This window comes from Falco cherrug, chromosome 1 (genome assembly GCF_023634085.1).
Source record: "Falco cherrug isolate bFalChe1 chromosome 1, bFalChe1.pri, whole genome shotgun sequence".
Lineage (NCBI taxonomy): Eukaryota > Metazoa > Chordata > Aves > Falconiformes > Falconidae > Falco > Falco cherrug.
The window spans coordinates 92,420,330-92,448,043 of record NC_073697.1 but is presented as its reverse complement, the minus strand read 5'-3'; the positions used below and the strand labels follow the sequence as shown (position 1 = coordinate 92,448,043).

The following is a 27,714-nucleotide window of genomic DNA, read 5'->3' as shown; positions in this document are numbered from 1 at the left end:
TTCCATGCAATTTTCTCATTGAACGTCAGAAGAATTTCCAGATTCAGTTTAAATTGCTTGCCCCCTTCCTTCTTGTGCTCAAAGTCCAGACGGAGCTATCTGATGTAGAGCCAGTACCATCCTCCCACATAAATCAAACTATAAATTTTAAGCAGTAGTAGAGGGAACTACTGTTAAATGTAGAATTCTATTTCAAAGATGAAGTAGAAGGAAGTAATTTATTAGAATGAAGTAATTTATTTGAGGGGAACATAAGTGAATTTATGCATATGCATTTTAAAATTTCCGTTTTGCAGAAGGTGATAACTACTAAAATAATTTTATGTTCTTCAGGAGGAATCAAATTACAGCTGCAAATTTGGAAGAGGAAGTTCCTAACAATACTGTTTCTTGGGAGTTTGTGGATCCAGTCCAAAGAGTCAGTTGTTCTTGTTCCAGGTGAGCTTTGAAGAGAGTAAGCATGTATCATATTGGAAGAGCCATGCTTATTTCAGAGGTACTCTTAAAAAAGGGAGTAACGTTTTAGCTGGGAGAAGAGGAAACTAATATCAAAACTGTGATCATCACTTATATTCAGGTGATTAATATTCATCTTGTATCGTTGTCATTTGCAGTAGTCAACTTGAGTGGAAAAAATGATCCTAGACTAGAGAATGGGGGCCAGAATCACTCAAACATTTCTCGTTCATAATGAGCTCATCCTTCAGGCTTTTCAGAGATGTGAGCTTTAAAGTTCAGAGTGGCAAGACTCATGATGAAGAGGGGCAGAAGCTGCCTAAGTTTCCAAACATCCTGATTGAGGAATAGTGCAACTGTCCCTGTTTGGAGGAAGAGGGCAAATATTCCTAAGAATCTCTCTACTCCTTGTACCTCCAGTCGATCTGCCGTGACTCATTGGACACCAAAAAACACCCAAGAGAATATAAAACCTTTACAGCATGTTCATCCACTGTCAACTGGTTAAAAAGAAATCAGAGTTCACTTTACACAAACACTTTTAAGAGTTTATTAAATTATCTGTCATTGACGTATGCTTAAAGTTCCAGTACTGCTCACTCAGGAAAGGCAAACTAGGCACCACCAGTTCTGCTTAACCATTCTTAAAACTGTCAGAGAGATGTTACAATGCTAGAAAAAAACCAGTTTCTAGTGAAATATGCTGTGAAACTGCTTCTGCTGAGATTTTTAATTCCTAAGGTCATTATCTACGTACAGGTTTGATAAAGGGTTTTTATGACCTAAAGAAGTTATTCCTTAAGTATGTACAGATGTAAATGTCATTTGTATGATCAAACTGAAATGCTGATCATGTTATACTAATTGCTTTGGGTTTGGCTTTTTTTTTTTTTCTGTCGTCATCCACCCCAGTGCCCGCCCACCCTGCAAGTGGTCTTTGCCAAAATAACAGTCTATGCAACAGCCAGTGATGTGGCTAAAATAATTCCCTGCTTTTTGTCTGAGCTGTTTTTCCTTTTTCTTCTTTATTTTTCTTTTATCAGTCAGGCAAATTGGAGAATAATGCTGTCATTAATAATAGTAAAATGAATATATTGTCTAACCAAACTCTTAAATGTGTTACCTGCCACCGCAGTCTCTGCAGAGCTTTCTGTATAGATTTGGCTGTACAGGGAAATCGAGGAATGTAGGGTTCTCACAGTCTCTGAAGGGTTGTTGATTAGAAATTTCCATTGTCCAGAATTGAATGAAGCAAAATTGTGTCCTTGTACCTTTTCTGTTTGACTTCTTGTGAAGCCAGTTCTTTGTGTATTTAGAAGAGATGAAGGGATGCAGAGGAATTGTGCGTCATATGGGGGGCAGAGTCTTCAACCTGGAGAGTGTGCTGTGAAAGTGTTGCTCCTCTGCAGCTCTTTACCCTTCGTTATATGTTCCTTGTATGTGTATACTCAAGAATACGGGACAGATACATGTTTTGTCAGGATACCAGGTGTTTCCTATGGAAAACTGCTGTCCAGCTTCGCCTGGGACATCATCAGTAAACGATGGAAACCTGATTCTATGGATAAGTTCAGCTGCATCTGCAAATTCAGTCTTTTCATGCCTCCAGTGGTAACTACCTCAGCCTGGAATTAGTAAACACAGCAACTGGGAAATTAAAACATTATCCTTGAAATGAAGGCAGTACCTGATTTCAAAGAGCAATAAATGTTTTTGCTGTAGCTGCAGCAATTGGATGGCTGCTGTCATATAGATACTGGTTTAGTCATTACTGTGCCCATTCTATGTATTGTATAAATGAGCGTATAAATGTCAAGATAAGATCTTAAATATGGAGTCTTAAAGAATTGTCTGGTACTCGGCATGAAATTCAATCCTCCATAGACTGAACTTTGTGTGTTGAAAAACAGAATGTGTAAAATAATTTTCTGCGGTCAGTTAAAATACGGTGAATGATGGAGAATTAAGTCAATGAAATGTTACAAGAACATGCTTAAGGCAAATCTTCAGTTACTAGGGCATTAGCTCCCCATTATGGGTGATTGCAGCTAAAGACCATCTGCTGTAGCAGAGAATTTGCAACATGTTCTGATAACAGCAAAGCCCACAGAGAAAGCCTGGATGATACCACACAGCGTGGATGGTTACAGGGAAAAGATGTAGCAAGTACACAAAGTTGTAGTTGTACCATTTGACAGCCACTGCGTACTGTAAAACTTGGATGTTTTCATAGCTAGGTCATAAAAAGCAGAACTGGTAGGTCTCTTGTGATAACATACTTTATCTTTGTAAGTAAAAAGCATATTACATGTTTTGAAATGTTTTGCTGTCCTAGATATTTTTTGTTCATAAACAAAGAAGAGGACAGAGTGACTTATTTTGAAATGACTATTTAACTTTAAACAGGTGTAAATATTAAGCACAATACATCTTTCAATTTCTGCTTAGCTTAAAAAAACCAAACAGCTAAACAAAAAGCCCCAAAAAACAAGGGCCAATAAAAATATGGACAGAGTTAGATGTCCCTGTTGTAACACCCTTGGGGACCATCAGCTATATGATGAAAATACTTTTTAGCAGTACCTGAAATACTGAAATTCAGTCCTGTGCTTCCTGGTCTCAAAGATACTGGATACAAATTGGAAAAAAACATATTAAAATATAAAGCTAGTGATAAGTTTGTATATTATTGCATTTTTTTTGTTTTGAATATTTTAACATATTTATTAATGCTTTCTTCATCAGTCAGTAGTTGCTTTTTTCTTTTTTATTTTTGTTTTGTTTTGTTTTGTTTTGGGGCTAGAGTTGTACTTATTTTTCCTTACCTGATAAGGAGGAGGCAACTGCTGTGAAAGCATTCTGCCTTTCATTTTATCTGTGAACTTAACTAAAACAGTTCTGATCTGTATCTTTGGTAACAGATGCTCAAGAGCGTGTGAGAGTAGTGGTGTAGTTCCACAGCAGTCGTTTTATTTGAAAGGCTATCTTTCTTTAGGGTAATGAAACAACAGCAGCCTGGGTTTTTTTGTTATATTACCTTCCATCTGAGCAGTACTAAGCTTTTATAAACATTAAATCTTTCCTTTGAATGCTGTTTTCTGGAGACAGTCTTTTTCCATTTTATCGGGTAGAGAAACTGCAGCCAAGTTGGCTTGAACAACCTAGTCCAGATCCATGTGACCATTTCAGAATCTGTTAAATGATGAGGAATAGGCATAAGATTTCTTAATGCTGTTCTTTGGGTGTGGTGGGTTTTTTGGGTTTTTTTCCCCCATTTGATCAGATAACTGTGTAAACCATGCAGTGACTTGTTTCTGCCTCTGCTTTCAGGCACAAGGTTTTCAAACAGCGTTGTGCTGCTGGCTCCAGCCGTCCCCCAACGATAAATCAGCCAGGATTCAGCGTGGGAACATCATCATCTTCATCATTGCCACCTCCCGCCTCTTCAAAGCACAAAACAACAGAGAGACAGGAAAAAGGAGATAAACTGCAAAAGAGGCCTATGATGCCATTTCACCATCGGCCCTCTGTGACTGAAGAGCTATGCATGGAGCAGGACACATCAGGGCAGAAACTGGGATTAGCAGGAATGGAGCCCTCTTTAGAAGTCCCTAATTCCAGAAAATATGAGAAGGCGCTATCTATACCTGCTAGAAACCCGAGCAAGCAAATGAATATGAATCCTATGGATTCACCCCATTCCCCTACTTCCCCTCTGCCTCCCACACTTAGCCCGCAGCCCAGAGGCCAGGAAGCAGAGAATCTGGACGCGCCTTCCGTACCTGTAAACCCAGCACTCTACGGCAGTGGGCTGGAGCTTCAGCCCTTGCCCAGCTTAGATGATAGGACAGTCCTTGTTGGACAGAGGTTACCTCTGATGGCAGAGGTCAGTGAGACAGCATTATACTGTGGGATAATTCAGAACAATGAGTCACTAGATATGTGGAGGACCTATAGTGTCCCATCTAGTGACGATCCAGAGTTCAGGCCACCAGATCTTCCGTGTGAAAGATACGATGCCAAGATGGAAATAAACTCTGACAGCACTGCACTGAAAAGGTAAGAGTGCAAACTGATCTGAGTGGGGACTTCATTAAATTTTAAGCGTGACCAACCTCTATTTACAGTTGAAACTGGAACAAGTAGGAGGCTTCACTGTAGCATCAAAATTATATACGTTGGAGATAATGTTAAATGCTTAAATAGAAATGTGCTATTTTTTTCATATCTGGCTTTATAGAGCTGTTAAATCTTTTCGTAGCATGTATCACAGTAATTTGGGCAAATGTATGAGTTTTATTAAGCTTATGTCTTTTGATCATTTAAAAAAAAGAAAAGCTGTGTTTAGTTACGCAACCTTCTGACTACATAAATGCTTGGCTTTGAGTGAAATTCTGTTTATGACACTAAGAGGCACTGCAGTGTGGTTTGTCCATTTGTGTGGGTTTAAAATTACACTGTACTGTGCTTTCTGCAAGTAGGAGCTGACACTATATTATGGAAAAACACTGCTTTTTTTGTAAACCTACTATCAGATCTTTGAAACCGATAGGAGCTTTACTATTAACTTCAGTCTCTGTAGGATTGAAACTGAAAACCCTGACAGTTTTTCTGGTCTGCACACAGAAAAGGGCATACGCTAATCCCTTGTAAATGTTACTTTAGAAAAATTAGGGTTAACGTGCAGCGTCTTCCTTAGTAAAGAATATGAACTACCTAAACGTTAAGGATTTTTCAGCTCTGTCTTTTTATTTTTTTTTAAACAGATTTTCTTTTATGCAAAGATAGTTAGTTAATTATTTTTAAATTTAGCATAAGAATTTGAATTCATTTTATCCTGGCCTAAAAATTACTTTTGCATTCTGACAATGCACAGAAAAGCTGTACTGAAGAGAGTAATGAATGAAAATGTGTAAGCTAAAATTAATTGAGGAAGAATTTTTGAGTTATAACAACAATGATTTTGGTAATTACAATGAAGTTTGCTAGGTTGAAAAGGTTATGTGTACTTCAAAGTGTTCTGAATTATCCAGTGACAAGATTCTTTATTCATTGTCCCAATGTAGTTCTTAATACAGTAAGATGTTTAATATTAAATGTAGGCAAATGCATCCTTTAATTGAGGAAATAAATATTCCTGCTAGATCGAGGAGGATAGAGTGAGGCATGGGCTGTATTTGTGTGTGACAGCTACAAATCTTGAGAGCTGTTACTTTTCTTTACTGTAAAAGGTATGTTTTTGTTTTGTTTCACGATGGCTTTGCTTTTTTTATTTTTACTTTCAGGCTCTTAGCACAACCTAATAAACGGTTTAAAATTTTGGAAGAGCAGAAACCAGTGCAGACACTGAACTATCTTGACCCCTTGCCTCTAATACAACAACCTGGAGAAGGCTGGGGAGATGCTAGTGATCCTTACACTTTTGAAGATGGTGACATAAAGTACAGCTTCACTGGCAATAAAAAATGCAAACTGGGGACTGAGAAAGATCCTTTGAAAAAGAACAAGGTAACATGTAAATCCAGAGTCTTTATCACTGACATTCCTGTTGGACTTCAAGTATGTAGCACAGTATTTGCTCTACAGCTTTCAGGGAGACAGAAAGCCTATTCCACAGATCAAAATTGGAGGGAGATGTATTTCTTTCCTGCACTGGCTCACAGGAAAAATCTTCATTTCACTGCGGTATTTCTGAACCGGTAGTTGCTGTCATCCCTCTGAACCTGTTTGTATATGAAAACACTTCTGTGGCAAGGAATGCCTCCTATTTATATATATTCAACTTGACCAGCAGCAAGTTCCAGATTTAAGCTAAGAAATAAAGTATTTTGAGCCTTTTAGTCACTTGTAGAGATGAAAGAATTTGCTGGGCTTTTTTTTTTTTTTTTTGTTTCCTTGCTTGCTTCAGCTTGATATATCACCTCGCTGCAAAACTTAGATCTCTCCAGCCCAAGTTTATTTTAGTTCCCTTGGGCAAAATTAATGTAGCCTTCTGCTGAGAGGATTTGTGGCAGGGGCTCTGTATTGATTTGAGCATTTCCTTAGAAGGTGCTCTTCCATATGTGACAGAAAACAATTTAATCACCACTCTTTGGTCACCTGCCCTGCATGCATGATACTTCTCATGTACCTTATCCATTACGCAGCTGTTTTTATTGTGTGACTACTCACTTATTTGTTCTTGTGCAGGTAGCACCATGCTTAAAATCATAGATGATGTGTTTTCTGGAGAAATTGAGGTGGCAATTATCTGTACTGGCTATCAAAGTGAACTGATATATATACATAATCCTTTGTAAATTATACATAATGTTTCTGATTTTCCTGTTATGTAGATAAACAGCAGACACCTGTGTTTTTTCCCTTCTTAAATCTTTGTTTTACTTCTCAAAGCATTTAACCCAGAGCCCTGAGTTTGGCTTAACAGAGGAAAACAATTGTTATTAGGTAGCTTAAATTAATATCCGTTAAAAACTCTTGGATTTTTTTGTATAGTCAGAAGATGGAATTGGTACCAAGGAAATACCGACAACAGGTCATTCTACACCAGTTCCTGACGGAAAAGATGCCATGTCTATTTTCAGTTCTGGTCCTAAGACTGGTGAGTGAAAGCTCTTTAATTTGCCCTGCAAAGCAAAACCACTCAAAGCTATACAATAAAATCTGAAAGGAGAAAATCACATACTGAACATTTTACTGTAAGGTGACAGCTATAGACAGCTCCTGAGATGGAAAGAACTTGATTCTGCTTGTCCTTTTTATAATAACATAATTACTACATTTGTTTTAGAATATTCAAGTTGAGCATTAGCTACCCTTGATTCTTTCCTGATTGACCTTCGGTGCTTGCTTAGAACTTGACTGCAAGGTTATTTCTAGACTACATCATAGAAAAAGGGCCTCAGTGATTCTTGTTTCTCCCCTGTTGAGAGTGAGAAATAAAACTGAAAAAATGCAATTTTGTGTTTTTTAACTTTGCTTTTTTTTTTTCCTGTGTTTTTCCTTTTCTTTTTGATAGATACCCGGCAAGACAATGCTGCAGGCCGAGTAGGCTCTGGTAGCCTGACACAAGTAACAGATCTGGCTCCATCTCTTCATGATCTAGATAATATCTTTGATAATTCAGATGAAGATGAGCTTGGTGTAAGTCTTTGTAGGACTGAGTGTTCTGTAGACTTAAATCTTTGCCAAGAAAGAGGAGGAGGAGGATGGAATCCTAGTGGTGAGTGATTCTCCCTAATAGATAGGAGAGGCAGTTTCCAAGTAGGCAGGCTTGGATTTTACTGGGAAGAACTGCTAGCAAAGAGAGGTATCCTTTCAGAAGATTGATCAAAGAGAGAAATCGTCACTGTGTATAATTCAGGAATATCAGGAGATCGTTCAGGTAACATCAAAGCTTGTGTTATCTGGCAGTTGTTCGGTCATGAGGGGCACCTGTGTAGAACTAAGTCACTGACTCAGTCATTGCATAGACAGGCTATAAGAATACTTCCGTGGGTAAAAAAATTCATTACATCTAGTTTTGTGTCCTCAGTTTTTGTCTCAGTATTTTGTGTTTATTTGAAAGTTAAGGAAGAGATCCTAGTTTCATTAACTGGTGATTTCTTGGTTTACCTTGTCTGAGAAACTGCCCAAATTAAAATAAATTCAACCTTACTGAATTTCAGTAATTCTCAGAAACATGTTTCTTTCTATTCCTACAAGCAGTTTATTTTAGTGCAAAGAGGAAGAATTGCTGAATATTAGGAAGAGCAGATTTACATCAGTTATCAGGAAAAATAAGACACAAGGAAAGGCAAAGATTTAAATAATTAATATTTTTAAGCTTAATCTAGTATAGCCATAATGATCCTGAACTGGCTGATAGGAGATAATAGGATTTGAAAGTCTGATGTCTGGTTCTTGGCAGTACTTTTCAAGTACACCAGTTTATATACCACTTCTGCCAGTTCTGTGGTTCCACGCAAACTACACTTAAGATGTTGCAGTTAATGTGTAAATCTACTACAGGACTGTTCTGTCAAAATAAAAATCCCAACCTTTTTCTCTCAAGTTGGCCTGGACAGACCTAATATTCTTCCTGTTTTAAAACTTGCATGTGTTGAGCTGTCGCCTGTGGTAGTCCGCTTATGGCATTCCTACTCTGTGTCATATTCTCATTATTGTCTTAGAGTAGTCCAAATGTGGAAGCAAGTAGAGTAGTCACAATAATTTCAAGCTTGGTGTTTGTGATAACATTTTCAATATAATTTGTGTGTATAGAGATATATATGTTTATATGTACGTATCTGGGGTGGGGTATAGACAGGCAAAAATACCTCAGAGACTTTGTTCTCTTTTGTTTTAGTGTTGGAAGAGACAAGAAAGAACCCAGGCTCCTTGGAGGGAGTGTATGGGAGAGTAGAAAAGTACACTTATTTCGTTCTTGTGAAATCTCATTCAGAGAGTTTTAGAATTTTTAATAGCTTGTGAGTTCTAGTATTTTGTATAATTTTTTAATATGGTATGTGATTCTTCTGCTTTAAGGCTGTATCACCAGCTCTTCGGTCATCAAAAATGCCCGCAGTAGGGTCTGAGGAACGCCCTGTAGGGAAGGATGGTAGAACAGCAGTACCTTACCCACCAAGTAAGTAACGACAACTGATTACTGCTTCGCTGACAGTTAAAATCCATACTGCCTTTTCGTAGGAGGCTTCTAATGTCACTTTTTCAGGACTAAGAGGTAGTGTGCTCATTTTGTTTGGTAATTAACAGGTGCCAATATCGAAAGAGGATAAGCAGTTTTTAATGAAAACAGTGGATGGTAATATAGACATATTTTTAATGTGCCTGCTGAGATTTGAGATGCTCTTCCTTTGACATTATTGTCTTAGATTGGAAGTATGGGAGGGTTTTGTTACAAATCTTCATTTAGAAGCTATCCCCTCTATTCTCAATTCAGTATTTAATCTCAGTCACATCATTGTCATATCCCTCTTTAATTATAAATCATTCTTCTTTTTAAAGAATTTGAAGAGTTTAAAGCTGTGATGTATCAATTGACCATTATAGTGCAACCTGTCTTGGAAGAAAATTGCGTTTGGCATTCGACAAATTCAGACTAAAATCACCTTTATGATGTAATCTAGATGTGGACATGCATGAATAAAACCAAAGAACTAGGTTCTAACTGAAGACACATTGTAGACCCTTTACAGATAGATGGTTATGGTAGAAATTAAGCTTGTGCAGGCACTACACATGTACGAGGAAGGGTATAGGAGTGCAGGGAACTTAGAAATTACATTTAGTACTGGAAATGTTTGAAACACATGTTAAAACAACAGGGCTTTTTTGTACTGACTTGCCAACAGAAGTTGCCAGCAACTATTGGGATAGAGAACTTGTACTTTCTGAGGTGTTTGGGCTTTCTTGCATTCCTTGCACCTGAAAGGTGGTTGTAGTGAGGTGTTGCAGCAATAGGACGAAATGGCCTCAAGTTACACCAGGGGAGGTTTAGATTGGGTATTAGGAAAAATTTCTTCACCTTCTTCAAAGGGTTGTCAAGCATTGGAACAGGCTGCCCAGGGAGAGGTGGTGGAGTCCCCATCCCTGAAGGTATTTAAAAGATGTGTAGATGTGGCACCTGGGGACATGGTTTAGTGGTAGCCTTGGCACTGCTGGGTTAGCAGTTGGACTAGATGATCTCAGAGATCTTTTCCAACCTAAATGATTCTGTGATTCTGTTTATATAGGTGGCATTTCTTTTGACATGAAAGAGAAATGTGTATATGTACATGTGAGCAGAAAGGTGAGAATTTTTGGTATAACACCAACCAACCAAATTACGAATTACAAATTACTTAGTGGTGAGGAGGAAGAATGTTTGATTTTTGTGGCCGCTATAAGCAGAAATCAAATCTCTCTACAAATCATCCTTTAATGCCTTCTCATTAACTTCAGCTGGTAATGAGAACAAATTGAGGAGAAGAAAAAAAACAGTCTGAAGGAGATGAGTCAGAGCTTTATGGACCCATAAAAGCTGTGCTGATTTACTCAAATGTAGAAGTCTGAAGTATACAGAGATTGGATTTTGACAGGTTTAGTTGATCCATAGCTTTTTAAAATATGCAAAGCTTTTTCAAGCATGACACACATGAAAATGAATAATGATAGTTAGCCTGTTGCTGTAGGGTTGGGGGATTTTTTGTAATTAAACTTTTTTATGAATCTGCACTGCAGAATTTTGCTAACTGGAGTGAGCTTGAGTGTGAGAAAATGATCTACTATAGAGCTGTACGAAATAAGTTAAATAGAAACACTTCTGTTTTGTAGCTGTCCCCTTGACGCCAGCTGTTGAGGCATAACAGTACCTGCAGGGAACTGAAATGCCTTGTACATCATCATAAATTCCTACTGACCGCATTTCATTTTAACCTTCCTTCCTGTCCCCCTTTCTCCAGTTTCTAAAGTGCACTTCTCTTTGTTGAAAAACAGAGGCAGTGGCTAATCCAGCTGACATCCTGAAGATTATATTTCATACTAGCATTGGGTTGAAAACAGTTTTTTCCATTCTACTGAACCTGTTTTCAACATTAATTTATTCTGTATCAGGACAAGAGTAAGCCCTTACAAATTCAGAGGCTAAGGTAGGGGGCAGAGAAAGAACTGAGTGGGAATAATTCATAGCCCATTATTTTACTGCTCCGGGTTGTGAAAGAATTTGGGTTGAGTTTTGACTGTTATTACCAGCAGAACTCCATTTTGAGAGGACTTCACCTATTTGAGTTGTTTCACTTTGTCTAAAGAAATAAATAGACTGGCTGTCTCATCTCTGCACAATTCTGTTAAGGCAGACAGGAGATACAGCTTGAGGTTGCAGCATCCTACAAAAATGTACTGTTAGTGTGTGTATTTGTATACTAAATACAATTTTAATTCCATCACTTATTTCTTTTTCAATTAGTTTTTGAGACTAGTACTATGTTTCACCCATTTGGAGTTCCACAATGCAGTGTTTACCAGTCCGAAATTCATCTGTATTTATTTATGAGTTTTCCATAATCTTCAGGCTGCAAACATTATTGAGTACAAGTATGTCCTCATGTCCTATCAACTTGGGTTGGATGTATGTGTAGGAATGGAGATGGAATTAGGCATTTAGTCTGTCAGAAAAAGTATTTAAGAAGAGAAACCTAATTCAAGTCAGGAAAAGATAGCATATATTCTGAATTTTAAGCAAAATAAATATGGAAGCTGGTACCTGGAAGGAAAGAGAATGTAGCTGGGTGGAAATGCAAGACTGTTTTGATTTTTATTTGACTACATTACACTTCATAAAGCATTTCTTTTGGGTTTTTTTGTATGTTTGTTTTGGTTAAAGAAGAAAAATATATGATGGATGATTATATTACATTCATTTACTGAGAAGTAATTTAGGAATTTTTCTGGCTTAATGGCTAATGATGCGAAATTATAATTTTATGGCTTCCTCTGACATTTGTCACTTTTGGATGTCTGGCAGCCTGATTCTTAAGCAAAATTTCCTATGTTTGTGTTAGCAACAGTAGCCTGTCTTCTCTTCAGGAGTTACGTCGCTATGGACCAAATGAGACTACAATGACTCTGTGTCAGTGGAAAAAATGCAGCCAAGTGCACAGTAATTCCAAAAGCCTCCTGTTTTAGGGCTTCCTATCAGCTCTAAAAAAGTGAAGGAACTACTCTGTATCTCCTTAGGAACAGCTGCTGGGGTGAACTTTGCATTAATGTTGATTGATCTCTTCTATTATGTAATATTTTGTTGTTAAAATTGTACATAGAATTTGGGCACCTACCAGTTTGTTGTTTCTGCTGAACAATAAACTTGCAAAATATCCCCAGGAATTAACTTTTTGTCCAGATTTATACTGGTGTCAGAACTCTAGTAAGTCTGTAGAATCTGTGCTAGGTTTTAACTGATGAAATAAGAGCTCATGTTGAGTCAGTCACGTCTGTTTTATTGGATTTCCTTGAGAATTTGTATTTTAATGATTAACAGTGCATTATTTCATCACATTTAGCTGTGGCAGATCTCCAAAGGATGTTCCCAACACCACCTTCTTTAGAACAACACCCTGCCTTCTCCCCGGTAATGAGTTATAAAGATGGAATAAGTTCAGAGACTGTGACTGCCTTGGGAATGATGGAAAGTCCTATGGTCAACATGGTTCCAACACAGCTTGCTGAGTTTAAAATGGAGGTGGAAGATGGATTAGGTAGCCCTAAACCTGAAGAAATTAAGGTAACATGCCGAAGATGCGGTATTTTTATTACCTCCTCTATGTATGATTTGATTTTTATAAACAAGTCACATGTAGTGTGTGAAAAGGACTACTTTAACAAATATGAACTGGATCCATATAAAGTACCTTACCAGTCTTTAGCTGGGAAAAAAATTTTCTCTAGTAAAAAGAGGTTTTTAATTGTTTCCTTTATTTTAACTGTAGGTATTTTTCTTCTCGTAATTTTATGTTTGTAATGTTTTTGGGTGTTCTCAGGAAACTAACAATATTGTATGTGAAATGAGCCCTATGCCTAACAGAAAGAATGTGCATATATGAAAAAATATCATACTTGTGACTAAATAGCTGTTAAATGATTTATTTCTTCAGATAATTTCTCTGTAGCCCTTTTATGTATAGCCACTCCTTGCTGCCAGTCTCTGGGGATGCAGCTGGGATAAAATCGTGCATGTAGAAAGGCTGCCTTTTTCTCTCTGAAATGTTGCCTTTTTTGGTTAGGGTTGAAAATCTCTGAGAAAGCCCAGGGGTTGAACTTGCTCTGTTTCTTCTTCAGCTGATGTTACTTCACAAGTTTTAAGGCCAGATGGGACCATTCTTATCTGACTTTCTGTATAACACAGGTCAGGTAATGTCACATAGTTACTCCTATATTGAGTCCTGTAGTGTATCTGAGTAAAAAACTATTTTAAAATGGGGACTCTGCTGCTGGGTACTAGTACTCACCTCCCCAACTTTACATACCAAGATGTATCCATTTTTCCATAGCATCACATGAAAGGGCTTAACATAAGCACCTAGTGTACATTGATTTGTATTTCATCGTTCCATCTTTAGCACAGGTTAAGAGTTAGGATAAACTCATTCTGCCTGCTTGTGTCTACTCTGCATTACTTAACTTTTTGGGCCAATTTTTGTCACTTTTGTCAGAAGTTATCGTTATCATATTTTCATGCATATAGCATGAGGGAGTGTTTTATTTAAAAATGCACAATTCCTTGTAGAAATAATCACCTTGTTCTGCAGCAAGCTCATTTGTATGCAGGTAATAAAAAGGGAGATACGTACTATAACTCTGTCGTCCTGGTAGTTCCCAGCCCTTGATTTTATAGACTAATTCTTCTCCTGCAAGCCCACCCTGTCCCTAATCTGCCACAGCCTGTTCCTTGTCTTTCAGCAGCCATTTTTCTCCCCAACACCACCTCCTTCCTGCTCATTTGGTGTTCCTGTCAGTGCTGGAATTAACTGAAGGCTTATTTTTAAGCATCTGCATTGCTGAGAGAGCTATACAAGGAAAGATACAGCACTTGCAGTTGCATGGACAAGAAGTGGCTATATATCAATATGAGAATACTGACATATAAATTTATCTTAGTATAAATGATTTAGCTATGAATAAGTAAATTTTCCTGCATGGCAGTAACAGTATTCCTTAGGCAGACTGAAAGTAAAGCACAGGCAAGCCGCAGGGTGACTTTCTCTGTAAGAGCATTCGGTTTTGCCCCTGGGAGGGGAGGAAGTAAGACAGCTTGTTGCATTCAGGGGTTGTGTCTCCCTGTTATGATAAAGTGTGTCTAGTCAGTCGGAGTTACCACTCACAGGGCTGCATGCTAAGCTGACACCTGTGAAGGGGCTGAGCTGGCAGAGAGCTTTTATAGACAATTCTGTTGAGAGAGACTTTGCAAAAGTGTAAGGGAGTTAGTTGTCAGTGTGCCCCTGTGAAGACAGTGAACCGCCTGGAAAGCTGGGCGGATCTAGCAAGTCTGCCTTGTTATTGCAAGATCTCTTCTTCCTTCTTCCCCAACTTACAACTTGAGGGCATGATGAGAAAAAGATTCTTTTTAGAGGCTTTGCTGAGGTACACCTGTCCGTTTGCCTTATGCAGTTTATGTATCTACCACTTTTTATACCATTATAGAAGTTTGAAGTAAGTTTTCTTAGAAGGTTTGTAAGACTTTGCTTTGCCACAGACCTTGGTGGGGGGGGTTTCTTCTGTTTGTGCAGTAAACGATTTGCCTAAGACTAGGATAAGTTGGGTCTGTAAAGAAGATCTGGATTGGAATTTGTTGAGCTGAAAGTTTTTGAGTGGGAGCAGATTTTAGGGCGTCATTGATACAGAAGATATTTTAATCTCCCTCACAACCATTTTAGGAGTATTAAAATACATATTTCAATTCTGCCTGATAACATTTCCAACAGCACGGTTTAGTTGCTTTTAAGTGTCACACCTGCTCATACACACCAGTGGGGGAAACAAGCACCTAAACCCATCGCTAATCATTTTGAGAACATGTAAGTAGATTTCTTGTGCTGAGTATTCAGCTGCTGAAGATAGTAATCCACACATTTCTCATTTCTCAATGCTTTACAAGGTGCAAGGGAAAAATGCAAAGATCTAATGAGATGTTAAATACTGAAATTCTGAGAGAGATTACTGTTACTATTTTAATAATGGCTTTTACTTTGCAGTAGTGCCTCAAAAGGACTAGCTCTTTTCTTCTGAAAGAAACTTGGAATAGCCCTAGAAACTCTGGCTGAAGTTCTTGTCGTCATTCTCTGCAAACAAACGGCAGTCAATGAAAGTCCAGTTTGACTGGTCTTCATTTATATTTATATTGAATATTATGTTTACTAGATTGTTTATATATTTATACTTAATGATATGTTTATACTTAATATTTGGCATGTGTAAAGTGTCCATTGCTATTACTTGTATTATATTATTCCCCAACATGGTGGTTATTCAGAGAGGCTGACTTAAAGCACCTAAGGTTTCTTCACACTGTGACTCAGCCTCTCTCTCTATTGTCAGTAGAGAAGCCTGGCAAAGATCAGTCTTTTTAAGTGCCTAAATTAGGTGCTTAAAGTTAGGCAGTGTGACAATTTCATGGTACAGTACTCGCTTTTCAAACATAGCTTGTCTAAAATGAGGGTAATCTAATGGTGAGATCTACTGACATGGAAGTTGTATAGCATCTCAGTATAACAAGGAGCCTCAGCTGAGTTTCCTTGATGGAACTGCTCTTGAATATTTTGTAGAATGAATAAATGTACCCAATATTGGAAAAAATGCAGTTGTAGAGGGTTCAAACAGTACAATTAATGAAAATAAATATCTAAAGAGCAACCTTACCGTATTGTTGTAAGCAATGTCACTTGGATGTTACAGGATTTTTCGTACGTGCACAAGGTTCCATCATTTCAACCTTTTGTGGGCTCCTCTGTGTTCGCTCCACTGAAGATACTACCAAGTCAGTGCCTCCTACCTCTGAAGATACCCGATGCCTGCATTTTCAGGCCTTCTTGGGCTGTTCCTCCTAAAATTGAACAACTTCCTTTGCCACCTGCAGCCACTTTCATTAGAGATGGCTACAAGTAAGTACAGTCTTGTAGGAAACTAGTTGGTCATATCTATACCTGAAATGGCTCATTAATTAAAGTGTTTGTATGTATTATCAGTGCTTTTTACTACATACCAGAACCATAAAGTAACCTGCAAATGTATTTTAAACCTTTTAAATATGTCACTGTTTCAGATCAAAAAAGTTCTGATAGTTGGAACACTGGAATTTCAAACAGCTTTAGGAAATTGGTGGTGTTACAGTATGTGTCCACTGCACTCTTTGTGCTTTCAAAAGAAGAGGAACATGTGGTACTTAAATGAACTACAGTTTCTGATACAGGAAAATACTGCGATTCAAACATAAAACAGAAGTATTAGGGAATAAAATCAACGCACTTAACCTCTCACATCTCTGTCCTTCCATTTCAGTGTCCAGTTCTCCAGCCTACCATTATGCTTCCCTCTTGTTTGTATGTGTGTATTTAGTTTGAGCTTCAGCCTGATCATTCCTGGTCCTGACGATACCAGTCTGTCATCTGAGGGCTTTTAAAATTTTAGTGGGCCTGTGGCAGCGCTCTTCTCACGTTAGCTCTTCTGAGTTCTTGTGGTTTAACCTGAATGGGTCACTTCTGGAGCTGCTGTCCTCCCTTTTCTAAATACTAAAAGAAAAGATGCCGAGTATGAGAATGCTGTGACCTGTAAGCAAACACTGCTATTAAATTTAAAAGCTTGTATTTCTTACTCAGTTCTCAGAAATTAACAGTGTTTGTGGAAGAAATTCATTGCTGGAGATTTTGAAAGCTGTCACAAATTTGCACCATTAAATTAATAAAACCTCTTAAAAGCATAGTAATAGTACAAAGGTCTCCTGCTGCACTGCATTCATTTCTAGAGGAAGTAGCCTGTATCTTTAAATCAGTCTGTAAATCCTTTAAATCAGTCCTTTTTCAGCTCCAAAGGATCCTTCAGTGTTCTCAAAAGAATTGCAGAAAAGAAATTGTAAACCCTTCATAGTGCCTAGGGAGCAATTTAATTCTCAGGTTTTTTCATAATAGTAACTGATTCACCAGGCCTGAGCTGGTTATTAATTTCAGGTATTTGTTGGGGGAAAAAAAACCCTTTCATTTTCAATATAATCCAATTAGAGTGAAGATTATTACTGCAGGCTTCCGACAGAGTGGTGATTGCCAATCAAGTTTTCTAGGTCACCTTTTCTTATTAGTCTGAGGCATTCAGTATGCTTCAGATTCAGAACTCCTTCAGACCTTTGTTCATTTTTTTTTCCACTCTTCCTTTGAGATGGACATACATCAGTTCAAGGTAATAAAATGATTCTAAGGAATAAGGTCCTCACTGTTTTTCTTTTCAAGTCACTAATGATATGTGAGCATTAAAATAGTACTCCTTTTAAATTACACAAAATAAACCCTGTTTCCCCTCCTTTATTAAGAAACGTAATGAGTTCTTACACTTTTTTCTTGCCATAATATGTGATGAACATATTTCAAGAAAAGTGAGCAGCTTTTTAACGACTTGGAAAGAGTTAAGTAAAAATCTTATTCTTTTGATTGGCCTGTGTTACCTGTTTCTCGATATGAGTCATTCTAAAGAGAAGATAGAACTCGTGGTAACGTACAAACTGTTCTTTGGTCACATGAATTTGGCAGAAAATGAAAAAACAGAGTAATAAAAACCAGTCGTGACAGGAGATGACCCAAAAACATGATTCTTGGCTGTACTGGACTAAGAGTTTGTAATGCAGTGTTTCATATTGTGCTGTGGACTGCATAATCCTAAATGAGCACATGCATTTGTAGTATCTGATATACTGTTACCAGCTGCATACCCCCATGAGGCAATATTGTATATAACTGCCACATGCATCACTTCCAACAGCTATTCAAAGTGGTGATTTCTAAAATAAGGTAAGATTTTTATGCCTCTGAAATATTATTTTCATTCCCACTAATGTGTATCTCTTTACAGAGGAATTGTTTAAAACAACAATTCTTCCTCTTTTTCCCTAAGAGAGTTGAAAATATCCTAAAATCCTAACTTGGTATCTAGAGATTCTTCTCTAGAGCGTTTGTGTTTTAGGCCACAGGAATAATCTTTAAGAGGGCTAAGTGCTTGAGATGATAGCTTTTTATTATAACGATAAGAAACAACAGCGCTGATGAAGAGAATTGCAATTTCAATGAAAGACCTGAGTAGAAGGTTACGAGCAGAACGCATGTTCTTTCTTGAGTACAGTTACAATGAATCCTTTCAGTTTTCACCATCTCCTTGTATTTAAAAACAAGTTTTGACGAAATCGGTCTTCACAGCTGACCAGTTTGTGATGGCATTTGACTCTCTTTTTCATTTTTCTCACAGCAATGTGCCTAGTGTTGGGAGTTTGGCTGACCAAGACTATCTTCAGATGAATACTCCTCAGATGAATACACCAGTGACGCTAAATAGTGCTGCTCCGGCCAGCAACAGCGGAGCAGGAGTTCTGCCGTCACCAGCAACTCCCCGCTTCTCTGTCCCTACCCCACGCACACCCAGGACCCCAAGGACTCCTAGAGGTGGGGGTACTGCGAGCGGTCAAGGATCTGTAAAATATGACAGCACAGATCAAGGTTCACCTGCTTCTACGCCTTCCACAACACGACCGCTTAATTCCGTGGAGCCAGCCACCGTTCAGCCCATCCCAGAAGCCCACAGCCTGTACGTCACCTTGATTCTTTCAGACTCGGTGTTGAACATCTTCAAAGACCGTAACTTTGACAGTTGTTGCATATGCGCCTGTAATATGAATATTAAAGGTGCAGATGTCGGCTTATACATCCCAGATTCATCTAATGAGGATCAGTACCGTTGCACTTGTGGCTTTAGCGCTATCATGAACCGCAAATTAGGTTACAACTCCGGGCTCTTCATTGAGGATGAGCTGGATATTTTTGGCAAGACCTCAGACATTGGCCAAGCTGCAGAAAGACGACTGATGATATGTCAAAGCAACTTGATCTCTCAGATGGGAGAGGGAGCTAGAAGGACCCAGGAACCTCCCATGAGCCTCCTTCTCCTCCTCCAGAATCAGCACACACAGCCTTTCACATCTCTGAGCTGCCTGGATTATATGTCCTCCAATAATCGTCAGACGCTCCCATGCATGAACTGGAGTTATGACAGATTGCAGGCAGACAGCAACGACTCCTGGATAGAATGCTTCAATGCCCTGGAGCAAGGCAGGCAGTATGTGGACAACCCCACCGGTGGAAAAGTGGATGAAGCCCTAGTAAGAAGTGCCACTGTCCACTCTTGGCCTCACAGCAATGGTATGGGTCAGAACAGGTTCTGGTTTTTTCTTTGATTTTTCTGTGACCTCTGTAAATTTGTTTGAAATTCAGCAATCGTGAGCTGCTTAATCTTTATGTGGGAAATGTTATGCATAAAAATATTCTAGAAATAATGTAGATTTCTGATTAATGAAAGATTTCTGATTTTAAATGTATTTTAAAATACATTTAAAGTACCAATAATCCAGTTGTCCTTAGACTTTGTGATCTATAATTGTGAAAATCCATGGAGATTCACAAATCTGATGCAAAACAAATTCAGGTATTGAGGGCAAGGCAGAATTATGGCCCCTTGTTTTTTTGGAGAAGGGTATAAGCAATCAGTAGAAAAGAAATGTGCTGTATGAAAGTGTCGCAAAGAAAAAAAAAGTGATTTTATAATCAAATATTACCTATATTACATGTTTATATGTTGAAGATGCTTTGACTTCTTATGAACTGAGCTGGACATGCTTTGACTTCTTATGAACTGAGCTGGACAACAACAGTGAAACGTATGTGAAAAGGACTATGATGACAGCTGTGTTTCAGCAGTGTTTTCATAAAGTACCACATTCAATGCCATTAAGCTGATTAGAGCTGTAGAAATTTCATGGGCATTGTGAAGAGCAATGCAAAAGAACAATACACAAAGAAATGTTGTCACCTCAAAAATAATCCTTCCTGTTCCTCACTGAAAATGATTGATGCCCTTTTGTCATTTGCAGTATTGGATATCAGCATGCTCTCCTCCCAGGACGTGGTGCGCATGCTGCTGTCGCTGCAGCCCTTTCTGCAGGATGCCATCCAGAAGAAGCGAACAGGAAGGACTTGGGAGAACATCCAGCATGTGCAGGGACCACTCACCTGGCAGCAATTCCATAAGATGGCAGGGCGAGGAACCTATGGTACATATATTGCAGTATATGCCAACAGTTAAAATGAAAGCAGTTTTCTAGAAATGTGCACTTTCTTCTGGAAATACATTGGAACAAATGGGTGCTTCATATGGCTGGGGGGCTGTCTGCTCCTCACATGGTTTTAAAATGCTTTAAAAGGCATTTGAAGCACGTATGAATGCCATAGTGCAGGTTTCATCCTTCCAGATTGATGAATATTTAAGGAGTGCAGAAACGCCGGGTGAGGCTGAGACTCCCTGTCTGAGGCTGGCTTTTGGCTTGTACTGAAGCTGGCTGGTACGTAAATAACACACAGAGGAAGCTGCTAAAACTGAACCAAATCCTAATGGGAAGGGGCTTCCTGAGCTGGTACCAATGCACCGTGGGTATGCCTCCTCCACAGAGAGGCTTCTTGTTCTAAGGTTTCCCATAGTCTTAATAAGAAGTTTAAATTTAAGTATGTCCTGACTGTGACACTTCTAGAAAACACAAATTAACAAACAGATTTTGTGTGTGCCTATTTGCATAATAAGGAGTGGCATTTAAATATGTATTTCTCACCTGCAGTTTATTGCAGTCTTAACTGACGCAGTCTTGTTTAGTGGGTTTTTCTCTACAGTTCCATCCAGTTTTGCTTTATTTTCTTGCTGTTGGTATTTAATATATTGCTGTTTTCCTTACGGGCTGGGACAACTTGTGGTAACCACAGTTCCTGTCTAAAGCTATTGTGCTTCCTGAGAAGTACTTCTCATCTAATAATTTCTACAGCATTTGTAACTTCTAAAGAGTTAGGGTTTGCCAGTTGTTATCAGAGAATAAAACTGAAATTGCCATATAGTAAGTAGCAGAGCCTTTGATATAGATTCAGTAATTTTTACTGAACGTTAACTTTATTAAAAAGTTGGATTCTGTTCTGCAGAAACTACTTGCTATGTTTTCAATTGATTTTTTCCTACAATATTTCTGCTAATGAGTCTGGGAGATAGCATGCTACGTGGGGCGGCAGTCCGCCCAGCTGCGAGAGGAGGTGCTCCAGAGCACTCGCTCTGGAGAGGAGCAGGGGGCAACTTTTAGAATTATGGTAACTTTGCTTAGTATTGTATACCTGGGAATAAGTTTGCCCGACCATTTGACTTAGTAATTTTACACAACCAGGTGGAGGTAGATGAGGAACTATAAAATCAAATTTTATGTATTCATGTTATTACTTCTGATTGAACAGGAACTCCTGAGAAGTGGTTATGGTTATGACAAAGTAAAACCATGAGATGAAGCCTTGGGAAGGGCAATACGCGTATTTACAGTATACTGAAAGATGTTTTATTGCAGCTTTCTAGGGAAGTTTAAATGGTGCTTGGATCAGCTCCCTCTCCTTTGGCTGACTGTACTTTGATTATATGACATTTCTTAAGTACAATATAAATCTTTCTTCTCCTTTATTAAATACCTTTTTCCAAAGAAAAAGGGTGTGGGAGAACATGGTTTATCAGGCATGATACAGCCTCGATACAGGTTTCCACTCTTATGGTCAAACTTCTAGGAGACTCAGCATGGCAAGGGATTAGCGATTTCCAAAATTCCTGTAAAATAACCCACTTCCTGGTACATCAGAGAACCCACTGCAGTTAAACCAGTTATTTTAACACTTTTTTCTTTCTTTTTTTTCTTTTTGAAGGCTCTGAGGAATCTCCTGAGCCTCTTCCAATCCCGACTTTACTAGTGGGTTATGACAAGGACTTCCTGACAATCTCTCCGTTCTCCTTGCCGTTCTGGGAGAGGCTGTTGCTAGACCCATATGGAGGCCATCGGGATGTCGCCTATATCGTGGTGTGTCCAGAAAATGAGGCCTTGCTCGATGGAGCCAAAACTTTCTTCAGGGACTTGAGTGCTGTATACGAGGTTGGAAAGAGGAACCATGCTGAATTATTTCTTCTTAAGTGTCATTTCTGCTGTACTGCATGTTCATTGGGAGAAAGCCATGGGTTTTAAAGTAGTGATTATCTGAATAGGGATTTCTTGCATTTTGAGGACTTTCTGCACTTCCAGAGTCCAAGAATACCATCCAATTGATACACTGTGATTCTCTGTGCATATTGGGGTATCAGTTGCCATCTGCTTTTTCCAGTACGCGTTCTCTCATTTTACAGAGGATGTAACACTAGTATTAATACAGTTGCAACTGAACACATGAAGGCCCAACCAAACCTAAAGAGCAGGTTAAAGAAACTGTTGCTTTCTTGTAATTGCTAGGCTGGAGACAAAGCCCTTTCCTTTTTCAGTGTGCACATTGTGTACTCCTGAATACCTAAGAATACTTTGTGACCTTCGTTTTGCTGTAAGTGCAATTCAAGGCAACAGATAAATGTAGCCTTTTGGTTTTATATTTATTAAGTCGCCAGATGTGTGCTGGTAATAAGGGTTTACGCTACAAACCAGTCTGCATAACTTATTCAGGTGCTTGGCATTTAGTTACAAGCATTTCTTCTTTCCTCACCAGATGTGTAGACTTGGCCAGCACAAACCAATCTGCAAAGTGTTACGTGATGGGATTATGCGGGTGGGAAAGACTGTGGCACAAAAACTGACGGATGAGCTCGTGAGCGAATGGTTTAACCAGCCCTGGGGCACTGAGGAGTGCGACAATCATTCCAGACTCAAACTTTACGCGCAAGTTTGCCGGCATCACCTAGGTAAGTCTGCCATGGCGCTGGTAAGGCTCTTCTGCTTTCTGTAGGCATTTTAGAGATTATTTGCAGTAGGTGGACACAGGGCTGTTTCTTACAGTACAGATTATGATCTGTTTAACAATAAGAAAGGCTTTATCTTAATTTCTTAACCCTTCTGTGTTAAATTGCCTACTTGAGAAAGTTTTGTTGTCTGGTGATCATGTCAGAGATTCAAAAGCTGATTCTTAATTTTTTATAAAAGTCAGTTTGGTCTACAATGTTTGTATGTCTGAAAGATGTTCCACACAAGACTGAATGTATAAATTGATCTGGTTTATGTGCTACTGATCTGTAACATCACACCAGCGTGACGGCAAAGTGCATGGTGCCTGGAAGTGGAACGGTTATTTATTTAAGAGGCAAGTTCACTAAAATTCGCAAAGGAAGAACGAGTTAACACAGGTGACAAAGAGGAAGTAACAGTATTCTTGATGCCTGGGGCTTCAATCTACAGGGTGTGGATACTTGGAACCACATTATCCTGAAGGCATGGTCTCCTCTGCACCTCATGTAGGCTGACTTCCATCCTGAAACAGTGACACATTGTAAAAGATTAGTCTTTTTGTTTCATTTTGGTTTTGTTACGGCAGTCTGCTGTATTTGTTCCTTTATAACAGAATGTCAGATGTGCTGGTTTCATGGAGGAGTGTAGAAACTGAGAGTATGGAAGAATATAGAGTGTGCTGGGGTAGTATCAGAAGACTGGTCCTGGCTGAGCCTGGCTGAGTCCTTGGACTCGGATATCCAACATGGCTGTCCCCAGATTTCATCTGGGGAGAGACATGGTTCTGCCATCCCAGAATGGATCCAGAGGCAACATAACACGCATTGTATATGTGACTGAGAAACAGGATCTTAGCACAAGGCACAGGCCCATCCAAGAGGTCACTGGAAATACATTTGTTGAGACAGCACTGGTGAGCATGACAGACCATGATCACAGAACAGCAGCCATGTAAATGGTCCATGCTTGAGCTGAAATATGCAACCTATTTTTTTGTTTAAAAATAGTCAGGAACTTTTAAGTGGTTTCTTGAAAAGTGCTTACTCCTTTTGCTCCGAAAAAGGCGTGACAATTTGTCTGCTTACTTTGAGGAGTGGTGATCTGGTTTTGGAAAAAAAGCTTAAGCAAACATATCAGAGTGACCTGGGCAGTTCTACAGGCTGCTGAACACTTGCCCCATCCGTTGAAGAAAGTTTGGGGCTAGGCTAGAACAGGCTAGGACTCATCTGTCTCAAATGAGTCTGCTGCCTCATTCAGTCTGCTTTTAGTTTTAATTTACCATGTGACTTGGAGGAAGGAATTATTACAACACTACTTAACACAAACACCCCAGGCTTTCATGCAGAAATATGTAGCATGTGCACAGCCAGTTGATGAATTGGGCTGTTCAGTTCACACCTGAGGCATCTGGCAGAGGCAGCGTTGGAATCTTCCGCTAACGGTGACTTACCACCTCTGAGAGTAAATAAACAATGAATATTCATTTCCTCTTTTTTTATTATTATTCATTTATCACTTACAAATAACCACTGTGATATCTCTCTTTCTGATACTGAAGAGAAATAACTATATTAAAGTTTGCCGTTGTTGTAGCTCAGGTAAAAAGAACTTTCAGATTTTCAGCCTAACAAAGGGAACCTGCAGGAGATTGCCAAGCTGAACACTATATAAAGCTGTTATCGCAGCACAATCTAGCCAGAGATAATGACATGTCAGTACCAACTTCGGTTCACAAAGCTCCACAAAGTCAGTCCTGTTTTTGAGGACATTTGATTCATACCAGTCAGAACCGAAACCCTGAAGAATGGATTCCAAAGTAACTATTTATAATGGAGATTATAGTCACTTAGCATTTGTATACTCTTAAGAATATTCCGAAAGTGCAGAAAATATTGTATGACTTTATGGTTAATGCAGTTCACTTTGATCTGACAGACAGTTATTAATCTCCTTTCCTCTTTATATGCAATTTCAGCACCTTACTTAGCCACTCTGCAGCTTGACAGCAGCCTATTGCTACCACCTAAGTACCAAACCCCAGCGCCAGCAAGCCAGACACAAACAGTACCTGGGAACACTGGACCTGTACCCTCAAATTCAACATGTCTTTCAGCCGCTGGGGCACCACCAACAGGCAATTCTTTTAACTCCACACCCAGCAGCGGGACCACTAGCCTTCCAGCGGGGAGTAGCTCATCCTCGGGATCCTCTGTGCCGCAGCTGTCAGCATCTTCTGCAACACCTGGCGTTAACCAGATGACCGCTACCTCTACTCCAGGGTTTAGTGGGAACATTGGTTCAGGGCAAAACACCAGCACTGGGGGAAACACAGCAGACCGCTCGCAAGGAAGCACAGGCCCCGGAGGAGATACAGAATTGGGTCAGAACTTACCACAACAGCAACAAGAAGGACAGGAAGGGTAAGTTTCTGAAGTGCTCAAATGACTCAAAGTACTTCTAATTAAATCCACTGTTGTCCTGCTCTCATACAACACATAACCTTCAAGCCTTATGTAAATCCTTGAAAGGAGAGGCCCCTCTGACACATGCAGTACTACTGACCGGGAGCAGGGCCCGTTTTTACTTGTTCATAGCAGTTACTGATAAAGGGAAAAAACACCCCTCCCCTTTTTCATTACAAAGGAACAAAGCTTGATTCAACTGTATGAACATGGATGTTGTGGTTCTGTTTGAGATGCTTTAGGATACCCCACCTGGCCTGCATTTGCTGTACAAGAAAAACACAGCGTGTCTCATGGACTCTGAGCCATCTAGCTCGGTGTCACCTGTGTCAGGCACTGCAGGGTGTCTCACGTGGCACTAAATGTGTTTTACGTGGGCAGCTCCGTCACACTTGTAACGGTAACAGACACAGGTTTTTTTCCTAATTTGATTGCATTGCAAGTGTTGTTTTGCAAGCAGGTATACTGTGAGGTCAGAAACAGGATTATATTGCTGTTAAATCTTAGCAGTACAACCTTTTTGAAGACTTCATTATAAATAGTCATCATCATCAAACATAACAATTAGGAAAAGTTTTTTTAACATCTTATTTAAGTAACTTTATGAGTGAACATGTTTTTCGTTACTCTTGTAATAATGCACATTGCTAATAGTCGTGATATATGCTTATGGAGTTGCTGTATCTTAAGTGAAAAGCCCACATCCTGTTGTAGTTCGGGTTATCCTTAAGACATCTGTTCACTGGATCTATGCAACATACCATTTTATCAACGGCAGTGCGGTTTCTGACAAAGTAAGTCTGAGCGGCATTTTATCACTTACAGATGTTGAGCCCTCTATTCATGGCCGAGGCATGGAGGAGTGTTTTACCAAGCAAAAAAATGTTCAGTTGCTCCTTCCATTACCAGTGGAACCTTTTCTGTAATCAAACAGAGGGCTTCAGTCTCCATGAATATTACTTTGGCACTTTTCCTCAGTTCTCGGTTTCTTCTCTCCCCCTTCCACCTCTCCCAAAAGAAAACCTTAAACAGCACCAAAACCCAGGCATGCACATACATAAAAAAGAAAACTCACAGAGCTAATATTAGTCAACTTTTCCATATTCTTCAGACGTAATCTATTCTGACTTCATTAAATGAAATTATGTTAGACTTCTGGTAAGTATCTTTAATGTCTAATTAATAACAGGTATTTTGGATTAAGAACTGCTGTAAGTCATCTGTCCTCAATCACTGTTGTCAGTTTTTTTAGTTTTGCCTCTTGACATAAGAATCACTTCGTACTCCCCTTCTCCTCCTCTGCTTCAGCCTTGCACACATTTAACAAAAACCAGTTGCAACTGAATTTAACAATGCGTATGTCTCCAGCGTTACAGAGAGGGAGAGAATAGGGATTCCCACGGAACCAGAGTCTGCAGACAGCAATGCCTATCCTCCAGCAGTTGTCATCTACATGGTGGATCCTTTTACCTATACTGCAGATGAAGAATCTGCCTCAACCAACTTCTGGCTGTTAAGTTTGATGAGATGCTACACAGAAATGTTGGATAACTTGCCTGAGAATATGAGGAATTCTTTCATTCTCCAGGTAATTCTACCTTCCTCTGTATCTTCACACTGGAGACTCAGACTATCACAACATACTTCTGATAGATATGCTATACTAAAAGAAAAAAAATGCAAGATAATATATAAAATTACATGATGTTTACACAGTATTTTGTTGACAGTACCTTATATTAAAAAAAAAACCAAAACCACTTGCTTTTGTTTTGATGAGGAAATTAATTTAAGGCAGCCACATTATCCTCACATCAAATCTGTTGGATGGTTCTAGCTACCACATATGTTGGATGCTTCCCGAAGAGGGATTTCAGTTATTTAAGTTGCAGCTTGGGTTGCCATTGCCAAAAATGTCCAGTTGCTCGTTTGATTACTTTGCATGTCAAGTTGTTTGCGTTTTATATTCTCTTGATTTATACTGTTTAATCCAAAAGAAGTATGTGAAACCAGACATTTAATGCATAATTTAACTATTGTATTGTTATTATCTGCTGCTTAAAAATAATTTACCATGTAACTTGACATATAATAATAGATACTTACTATGGAATTACTTAAGAATTGAATTTGTGTAGTCAGAAGCAGAGCTTGGCCTATTGCCCAGGCTGCCTGCATTTTGCCATGCCTCCTCTTTCACAGTGGCTCAGGCTCAACAAATGGGGGGGTGGGGTGGGGGAATGG

The 27,714-nt window shown here is 39.0% G+C and overlaps 1 protein-coding gene across 2 annotated transcripts in view; it reads left to right on the top strand.

Annotated features, from left to right (window-relative positions):
* Positions 1 to 27,714, top strand: part of MED13L (mediator complex subunit 13L) — a 203,758-nt gene that overhangs the window by 154,958 nt on the left and 21,086 nt on the right. For both annotated transcript variants that reach the window (XM_027813874.2, XM_055706932.1), the window contains exons 9-22: positions 334 to 438; positions 3,787 to 4,515; positions 5,742 to 5,964; positions 6,952 to 7,057; positions 7,475 to 7,599; positions 8,983 to 9,082; positions 12,495 to 12,715; positions 15,883 to 16,088; positions 18,433 to 19,379; positions 20,108 to 20,287; positions 21,954 to 22,177; positions 22,776 to 22,968; positions 24,984 to 25,428; positions 26,839 to 27,058. In XM_027813874.2, coding sequence (XP_027669675.2) covers positions 334 to 438; positions 3,787 to 4,515; positions 5,742 to 5,964; positions 6,952 to 7,057; positions 7,475 to 7,599; positions 8,983 to 9,082; positions 12,495 to 12,715; positions 15,883 to 16,088; positions 18,433 to 19,379; positions 20,108 to 20,287; positions 21,954 to 22,177; positions 22,776 to 22,968; positions 24,984 to 25,428; positions 26,839 to 27,058 — 4,024 coding nt within the window. The remainder of the gene's footprint in view (positions 1 to 333; positions 439 to 3,786; positions 4,516 to 5,741; positions 5,965 to 6,951; positions 7,058 to 7,474; positions 7,600 to 8,982; positions 9,083 to 12,494; positions 12,716 to 15,882; positions 16,089 to 18,432; positions 19,380 to 20,107; positions 20,288 to 21,953; positions 22,178 to 22,775; positions 22,969 to 24,983; positions 25,429 to 26,838; positions 27,059 to 27,714) is intronic.